This window comes from Nicotiana attenuata, unplaced genomic scaffold, assembly GCF_001879085.1.
Source record: "Nicotiana attenuata strain UT unplaced genomic scaffold, NIATTr2, whole genome shotgun sequence".
In the NCBI taxonomy this organism is placed as follows: Eukaryota; Viridiplantae; Streptophyta; class Magnoliopsida; order Solanales; family Solanaceae; genus Nicotiana; species Nicotiana attenuata.
The window spans coordinates 61,657-71,630 of NW_017672828.1; the positions used below are offsets into that span (position 1 = coordinate 61,657).

The window sequence follows — 9,974 nt, forward strand, 5'->3', positions numbered from 1 at the left end:
GTTATGTATAACGGTAAGTCTCGCCATATACGACGAAGACATAAAACCGTTAGACAATTACTCTCTAGAGGAATTATCACGATTGACTATGTAAAGTCAAGTGATAATGTGTCGGATCCACTTACAAAAGGCCTAACTAGAGAGGTAGTTGAGAAGTCATCAAGGGGAATGGGACTGTGGCCGAGAACAAGTCATAGTGGCGGTAACTCTACCTAGAAGACTGGAGATCCCAAGATCTAGGTTCAAGGAGATCAAACAAAGTCATTTATGACGGTTCAACATTGTCAACTAAACTTTTGGTCCATTCTCGTGATGAGACAATGTTCAGTACCAAGGATAAAGCATTAAGGCTTTTTAATGATTTCTAAATTTGATACGGGGTATATCAAATAGTGTATCTACGGGATGACACGTTTAGGAATCACCTATGTAAGTGTGAAGTGTTAGCCGCTTCAAGGAGAACATTGTAAGGCCAGTTCTCTACGCACTTATGAAACCAGGCGGTGTTCATGGCTGAAACGAACACAACAATGAGAACCAAAGACGGTTAAGGGTTGGTTGTGTGACTTGTGGTTGTCTAGGTATACACTAAAGTTCGACGGTTCAAAGATATCAAATCTACCGATTGATCGAGTATATCCGACATAAGTTCACTACGGAAAGTTCAAAGGGAAACCTACTTATCCAGATGCAATTAATCCTTACTTGCGAATCACACAGTTTTTCATGCATACTTCCGTGATATAGCTATTCCCATTCATGGTGGGGATTGTTGGGTTTGATGTGTTTAATTAATATATTAAATACTTAAAGAGGGTAGAAGTGGGAAATGGAGGGAAATTAAAATTTTTGAGTGTAAATTTTACGTTACCCCCCCCCCCCCTCTTGGCAAATGGGCATTGTCCCATATTGGAAGAGGAAGAGGTTTTTTATGAATTGCTCTTCTTCTAGCTCTTAAAGAGTTGAGAAGAAGGCAAGCCTCACGCCGTCGTCGTCGTCGTCGTCGCTCGCTCGGCTCGGCTTCGGCTTCGGCTTCGGCTACGGCAACGGCTTCGGCTTCGGCTTCGGCTTCGGATTCGGATTCGGATTCGGATTTGGATTTGGTCAAATGATCGATTGATTGATTAACTTTTTGGACCAAATTTATTTGTTAATAGTAAAATATTAACAGAAATGTTATTAAATATTTGTTTTAATAACAAAATATTAATATTAAATATTAATATTAAATCCAATCCGTTTTTCTGTTTTGGTAACAGAAAAGTAACTACCCTCTTCAATTTTCCCTCTTTATTTTCCCTCTTTATTATTGAGTAAATGGCCATTTATGTAATGGCATTTATGCTGTGGGCGTTTTGCATAAACAGCCATTCTGAAGAGTTGCACCTCTTCAGATTTCAGCCTAACTTTGGCTATAAATACAACACTATTCTGCTCAGAATTTCACTACGATTTTCTGAGTTTCTTCTCCTTCTTCTGCATACTTTTAGCATCAAACAAAGCAAAAAGTAAGTGTGATTTGCTACCGAACTTTGTGTTCGCTGAAACACTGGGGTTTGAAGTACCACTATACCAGTGTGTAATTCGTTCTATCCTGAGAGGAAATAATCCATAACCTTGGGTACTAGGAGGGGATTAAATTCCTTAAGGAAACACTGTGAATTCAGTGGGCTCGAATTGGTTTTATGTCATTTCTGTTTATGTTCATTTCTGTTTATACTCATTTATATTTCCAGAATTATTTTACAAATACAGTCTACTAACAGAAACCAGGTTTCTCAAAGTAACCTGAATAGAGAGGATAGAACAGAACATAGCCAGCTACAAACACATTTTCTTCTTCGGTTTTGAATAGTTCTGATTCTGAGTCTACAATAGGTGACTCAAGATTTATTGTTTTAGAATTGGGTCGAAAATGGAATCTTTATTGGTTGTTTTAGGGAAATTATTGGATGAGACTTCCAATATAAATGTTGTTACATAGTAGAAAGGAGGGCAGGGATTATTATTTTTGAAAAGATTTGTAGAGACGGAAGTCTCCGTGGCATTAAAGACTTTTGTATAATCGTGATATTGTGCCATTTTATACATATCATTTTATGGAGATGTGGCACGTCCAATTCCGTTCCAAGGCGAACTCTACCAGAGATCTGAACGTTGATTTTCTCCGCCACTGTTGGTGCTGCTGCTGGTTTTGAAGCTCTTGACGTTAGAGTATGGGAAGTTATAGGGGCTTTAGTCTGTGGTGTTCTAGGCTCAACTGCAACTACTTATTTATAGTACTAACAAACTTGTGATTTAATGTTTTGTTCTAATTTAAGTGAACTTGAGTTTATAGTAACTTTATGTTCTAATTTAAGGTCCATACATAAAATTAATTAGGTCGTCAAATTGGACAAAGCTTTGACTTATACACTGAATAGGTGAGGTCTTCTGCGCTGCAAAAGAATGAATCCTCCAACATGAACGCTTATTAGTCGACTAATTAATCGAGTAGTCGACTAGATATAATAACTTAACAGTTATAATGACAGAAAGTAAATTGCAGAAGGTAAATGCAGGAATTAAAAACACCGAGATTTTATACTGGTCCGGATTCAATGTGAATCCTAGTCCAATCCCCTTGGATTGCAAGGGAGTTCTCTTTTAGTAAATGTATTTCTCCGAGTACAGTTGGAGTGAATTGACAACACCGTTTCTCTAGCACTCGTTTCTTTTTTATACAATACCTCATCAGTCTTATACTCTCCTTTTTTTTTCTCTGACTTGTTACACAGCAGATCTTAGTGAACTGTAATGTTTGTTTGCAGTAGAATAAAAAGAGTGGTTTTTGGTTCGATCAAAGTATGTCTGACTAGGGTTTAAGGCTGGGTATAAATACTTTGATGAAGGTCGAGGCTTGACAACCCAAGAGATTTGATCCTTGGAAAGAGATTGATTCTTTCCAAGAATAAGATAGCTGGCCGTTGCTTTCCCTTGATTTCCTTCCTTCAGCAGATGTATGTAATGAAGACTTGCTCCTTAATTGTTGGTTCTTCCGAAATTAGTCGCGTATCATTCTTTACAGAATCTTCGATCTTCCGGGATGCTGGCCTTCATTCATGCCTTAAGTTTAGGCTTGCTTGATTCTCTCCATCGCAGCTGGCCGTTACTCTTTGCTGATTTAATTGTAATCTTTGTTGATTGATTTCTTTCCTTAGGCATAAGGATTGACTCCAACAGTCTTGTAGTATCTTCTTGATTCCTTGTAATTGATTTCCTGCATATGTATATTATTTGCATCATTAAAACTGGATCTAACAATCTCCTCCTTTTTGTTGATGACAAAATAATATATAAATGTAAACACCAGTTGACTTCCCTATGTTTTACTCCCCCTCAATGTATGCAGTTGACTAGTCCATGATACTCACCCTCAATATATGCAGTTGACTAGTCTGAGATAGAGTCGACTTCTGCCGCAAGTTGTACCTATACAGATAGAACATATACTCCTCCTCCCCCTTTTTGGCATCAGCAAAGAGGGAACAAGACATGAACTAAACAGAATAGATAGCATTGAAGCAGAAAAGTTATAGTAATCATCCAACGGCTGGGAAAACAGCCCAATAAAACAGCACAACAAAAAAATAAAAATTTCCAAAGGCTGAAACACAGCCCAAAACCAGCAGAGCAAAAGAAATTGTCTTTAAACATCCAAACTAACGGCGCAGAAAATAAGTAAGGGTGTTGCAGATGGCCTCTTTTAACTGTTCAAAGCTTGCATTGGCTGAGATGCTCACTCCATCCAACCTGTCATGAATCTCCCTGAAGGCTTTGACAACATTCTCCCTATCTCTGAGAACTCCAACTCTAATTTTGGACACATCAGACCCTGTTTCCTTGGAAATCGCATGAATGTCACCAACAGTAGATTGAGTGGCTATGAGAAGGTTTTTGATTTCAGAGAATTGAGAGTTAATAGCACGAAGCTTTGTGCCAAGATCAGGACTGTCAAGACTGGGATGAGGGACAGAGGGTGAAGGTTTGGGCTCTACAGGGGCATGCTTTGCTTTACTATCGTGCTTCTTAACCCAAGAGCCTTGTATACTCACATATCCCATACTGGCAAAGGCTCTAGAATTGTAGGACTTAGAGACAATGATGAAGGGATAACTGGACAGGGAAATTTGATGAGCTTCCAGAATGTGAGTGATGCCATGCCATAGGGTAGACTGGTGGGATCTTCAGCACTCTCGATCATGAAATTGATAACCTAGGAAGAAAGCTTGAGTTTGAGTTTGGTCACGAGGAAATAGACGAAGAAGGTGTCTCTTTGAGAGAAGGTTGAAAAGGAACCAGTACGGGGAAGCAAAGTAGTTGCTACAATGTGGGCCAGAACCCGAGTTTCGAAACTAACATCACTGGGACCTAACTGGTTTGGAAGGGAGTCAGAAGGACACTCAGCAATACACTATTTGGCTTGGTCAAAGGAAATTTCAAAGTCATCAGGCCAGGTGTTTTTAAACAGCATAGGAAAACCAGAACAACGACACTGAAAGAGCGAATCAAACAGGGCACACTCAAGAACAATGCGCTTACCTAACACTAGAGATTCCGACCTATCCGATTTACTAGAAAGAAGATTTGCATAAAACATTTTTACCAAGGGTTCATATACCTTAGGCGGAGGAATAGAGAAGAACTTAACCCAACCTTGATGAATGAAAAGGTCTTTGACCTTGCAATTGAGGGCTTCCATGTCGTCAAGGTCGACAACCCTTCCATGAGAAATGGGCTTGTCTTTCAGAGCAATGAAGAAATTCTTATTTGGGGAATCCAGAAATTGAGGTCAGATTCAAGAGAGGCAGAGAAATCAACCTTGGATTTCTTTGGGGTGGACGAAATAGGGGGTTCGTCCATGGGTCGCTTACCTAAAGCTTTTTCTCCTAGGAGTTGTGAGTGTTCAGAGAAATTTCCCTGAGAGGAGGCGAAACCCTCAGAGTGATCGGACCCTAGGTCTACTTGTTCTGGGGGCATAGAAGGGGGTTTTGCTTTGGAACGGGTGCTTTTTCTGGTGGAAGCAGAGGGATTTCTGGGATGTTTGGCCATTGTAGAGAAGGGTTTTGATCGGAACTTTTGGAGAACAGATAGAGATGAGAGTGATTGAAAAGGGTTCTCTACCTTAAGAAGAGAGTTTCTGACGGTTGAGTACAGAAAAGGAAAAATTGTGAGACGTGATGACTGACTTTCCAACTTTGAACGACGAACTGATGTGAAAGAAGAGAAAAGAGAGGGAAAACCGGAGGCGTAATTAATGCATGGGTAAAGGACAATAATTACAAAAAAAAAATTAACAGTGCACATAGGTCCTAAGGGTTATTAGTGATGCAAATAATACCAAGTAAATTTCTTTAATCACAAAATCTCTCTTCTAATAAAGGTTTAGTAAAAATATCAGCTAATTGATCAGTGGCTCCAACAAAAGATATTTCTATGTCTCCCTTAAGAACAAGATCTCTAATAAAATGATGCTTAATATCTATATGCTTTGCTCTAGAATGATGCACAGGATTTTTGGAAAGACAAATAGCACTAGAGTTGTCACAAAAAATTTGTATAGGCTTAAACGAAAGTTCATAGTCACCCAGTTGATGAGACATCCACAGTAGTTGTGCGCAGCATTGTCCAATAGCAATGTATTTAGCTTCAGTAGTAGACAATGCGACTGATGCTTGTTTTTTACTGTTCCAGGATATCAATGCCTTTTCCAGTAATTGAGATGTACCACTTGTGCTTCTATCATCCTTATCACCTGCAAGGTCAGCATCTGAAAAACCTTCTAATTTAAAAGAGTTAGAGCGAGGGTACCATAATCCATAAGATACAGTCCCAATGAGATATCGAATGATTCTTTTTACCGCAGTCATATGTGATTCCTTGGGAGCTGACTGAAACCTGGCACATATACATACGCTGAACATAATATCTAGTCGACTTGCTGTCAGATACAGCAGTGATCCAATCATTCCACGATATTTAGTTTCATCAACAGGAATACCATGTTCATCTTTGTCTAGATTTGTGGAAGGGCTCATTGGTGTGCCAATTGATTTTGCATTGCTCATGCCAAATTTTTGAATCAGCTCTTTTGTGTATTTGGTCTGACATATGAAGGTTCCTTCTTAAGATTGTTGAATTTGTAGTCCAAGGAAGAACGTAGGCTCACCCATCATACTCATTTCAAATTCGCTTTGCATAAAATTTGAAAATTCCTTGCACTTGACAGGGTTAGCACTACCAAATATAATATCATCGACATAAATTTGAATAATGAGGTTACCTTCCGATGATCGTTTAATGAACAAGGTAGTATCTATTTTACCTCTTGTAAAGCCATGATCAACAAGAAAGGAACTCAGTCTATCATACCAAGCACGTGGAGCTTGTTTTAGCCCATACAGCGCTTTCGTGAGCTTGTATACATGGTATGGAAATTTTTAATCTACAAAACCTGGAGGTTGTTTCACATATACTTCTTCTTCGATAAATCCATTCAAAAAGGCACTTTTAACATCCATTTAAAATAGCCTGAATCCTTTAAATGATGCGTATTCCAGAAGAATTCGTATGGACTCCAAACGAGCTACTGGGGCGAAAGTTTCATCATAGTCGACTCCTTCTTGTTGTGAGTAGCCCTGAGCAACTAGTCTGGCTTTATTTCTTACGACCTTTCCACCCTCGTTTAATTTATTTCTAAAAATCTACTTTGTTCCGATTACAGACACATTATCAGGTTTGGGTATCAAATTCCACACTTGATTCTTACTGAACTAATCTAACTCTTCTTGCATAGCTTGCACCCAGCTTGAATCTTTTAGTGCTTCCTCTTTTTTTGGCTCAATCTGAGAGATCAATGCGATATTTGCTTTCTTTTTGAGAGCTCCCCTGGTTTTCATTCCTTCATATGAATCCCCTATAATGAATTTCTGAAGATATTCAGGCTCGCTTCTCCATTCATTTGGACAAACTACATTTGTAGTTGACTCGATTGGTTGATCTGGTACATTTATGCTGACTTTACCAGTTGACTCTGTCGCAGCAGATATATCAGTCGACTCTTGTGATTTGCTTGTCTCCTGAGTTTCTTGAGCTTGATCTTCATCACCTGCAGTAATTCCTTTCTCGACCAAGGGGTTATTTTCATCGAATATAACAAGTACAGATTCTTCCACACATAATGTGCCTTTATTATAGACTCTAAAAGATCTACTATTTAATGAGTAACCCAGAAAAATACCTTCATCACTTCTTGGATCGAACTTTCCAAGATTATCCTTACCGTTATTGTGGATAAAACTTTTACTTCTGAAGGGATAGAAGTAACTGATATTTGGACGTTTACCTTTCCATAGTTCATATGGAGTCTTCTTCAGAATAGGCCTTATGAGGCAACGGTTGAGAATGTGGCATGCTGTACTTACACCTTCTGCCCAGAAGTGGTTTGGCAGTGAGTGTTCTAGTAACATGGTTCTTGCCATATCTTGGATGGTCCTGTTCTTTCTTTACACAACCCCATTTTATTGTGGTGAGCGTGGTGTAGAGAAATTATGGGTGTATCCCTGATCATTACAAAAATCTTCAAATGCTCTGTTTTCAAATTCTTCTCCATGGTCACTCTGAATTACTGAAATTAGATATCCCTTTTCTCTTTCAACCTTTTTGCAGAAAACTTCAAAATTTCTTAATGCATCATCCTTATGAGATAAGAAAATTACCTAAGTGAAACGTGAATAATCATTAACAATAACAAAAGTATACGTCTTTCCTCCTATACTAGCAGTTCTAGTAGGCCCAAATAAATCCATATGAAGTAATTGCAAAGGTTTTGAAGTAGATACTATATCTTTGGTTTTGAAAGGTTTCTCGTCTGCTTACCCATTTGACATGCATCACAAATATGAGTTCTAGAAAAATTCAGTTTGGATAGACCAACAACTAATTCATGTTTGGACAATTTTTCTATCAAATGCATGCTAGCATGACCAAGTTTCCTATGCCATAACCATGGATCATCAGACATAGAGGATAAGCAAATATGACCATCTATCTTTTCAAAACTATCAAGGATATAAACATTTCCATACCTTTTTCCAGGAAGGACTATTTTACCTAATTCATCTTCAATAGCACTGTGATGACCCAAACGGTCATCACTTGTTTTAAATTAAACTCTATGTTTCCGAGGCCTTGAAAACCTCATTTAGAGTCACCTCGAATTGTGTGCGCAGTCCGGGCGCGTAGCCGGAAAGCTTAAATATAAAAATCTATGAAAAATTATAAAATTTGGTTATAAAATGAGCTAATTTGACTTCGGTCAACGTTTTGGGTAAACGGACCCGGACCCGTGATTTGACGGTCCCAGAGGAGCCGTAGAAAAATATGGGACTTGGGCGTATGCCCGGAATAAAATTCCGAGGTCCCGAGCCCGAGAAATGAATTTTTAAAGGAAATTGTTTTCTGAAATTTGTTTAAGGAAATATGAAATGAAATTTGATTAGAACGTGTTGGTATCGGGCCCGTATTTTGGTTCCGCCGCCCGGTACAGGTCTTATATATGATCTAAGATGTTTTTGTAAAATTTGGTGAAAAACGGACGTCGTTTGACGTGATTCGGACCTAAATTGCTAAATTTGATACTTGATGAAGTTTGAGAAAAATTTCTTGATTTTGAGGTTTGATTCATTGTTATTGAGGTTATTTTGGCGATTTGATCGTGCGGATAAGTTCGTATGATGTTTTTGAGTTAGTACCTATGTTTGGTTAGGAGCCCCGAGGACTCGGGTGTGTTTCGAATGTGTTTCGAGAGGTTTTTGACTTAAGAAAAGTTGCAGGTTTCTGCTGTTAGTGCCCAGGGATTTTACCCTTCGTGTTCGCGTGGAACCACTCGCGAACGCGTAAGGCAAAAATCCCAGGAGCCCATTTTCTTCTTCGCGAACGCGAAGGTTGAGAAGCGAACGCGAAGCTGAGGGGGGGAGACCCTTCGCGAACGCGCCCCTCCACTCACGAACGCGTAAGGTTGAGGGGAGGGGTCACCAATCTGTTCATCGCGAACGCGGTCCTTAGCCCGCGAACACGAGGCTCGAGGAGTTCCTACTCCACGAATGCGAGCCGTTGTTCGCGAACGCGAAGGCCTACCCAGCCTGACCCATCGCGAACTCGAAGTGCCCGTTGCGAACGCAAAGGGCAATTTTGCCCAGCTATTTTAAAGGACCTGAAAACAGTAGCATTCCGGGATTCACTCAAAATTTCATAACTTCTTCATCTTAACTCCAAATTGGGGGATTTTTGAAAGAGGATTTCACCACAAATTCATAGGTATGTAATCTTAGACTCATTTTCTTCAATTTCCATTAACACCCATTAGATTTCTAGGCCTAAAACATGAGGTTAAGGCTAGAAAATTAGGGATTTGGGTAGAGTTAGGGCTTTTTGATTAATTGTGATTTAGACCTCGTTTTGGGGTCGAATTCTGAAAATAATTATATATTTGGGCTCGTGGGTGAATGGGTGATTTGATTTTGGTCCGAACCTCGTGTTTTGACCAAGCTGGCCCGGGGTCGATTTTTGGGAAGAATGATTGGAAAGCTATAATTAATCATTGGAATTGGATTGTTTAGCATTTATTGATGTTATTAAGTCGATTATACATAGATTCGATTGGGTTGGAGCCGAATTTGAAAGGAAAAGTGGTGATTGAGGCTTGAGTTGGCCGTGGAAGTTTTAGGTAAGTGTTTGGTCTAACCTTAGCTTGAGGGATTAGGAGTTGAGTCCTATTTGCTATGTGGTATTCGTTGTGTACGACGTATAGGCATGGTGACGAGTATCTATACGTTGGTGTCTAGCATGACCGCGAGTCTTTATATTGTGAATATCTTGATTTCGTTGTATTCTTCGTGCCTTGGTGATGATTTCTAGTTGTTGTGAAAAGTTTG

The 9,974-nt window shown here is 39.3% G+C and overlaps 1 protein-coding gene across 1 annotated transcript; it reads right to left on the reverse strand.

Moving 5' to 3' along the window:
- Window positions 1-4,453: 4,453 nt before the first annotated feature.
- On the reverse strand, window positions 4,454-6,107 carry LOC109214632 (uncharacterized mitochondrial protein AtMg00810-like). Its single transcript, XM_019378572.1, has 3 exons — window positions 5,627-6,107; window positions 4,661-4,782; window positions 4,454-4,534 (listed from the first exon to the last, which is right to left on the reverse strand). The coding sequence occupies exons 1-3, from the start codon at window positions 6,105-6,107 to the stop codon at window positions 4,454-4,456; spliced, it is 684 nt and encodes a 227-aa protein (XP_019234117.1).
- Window positions 6,108-9,974: the final 3,867 nt, after the last annotated feature.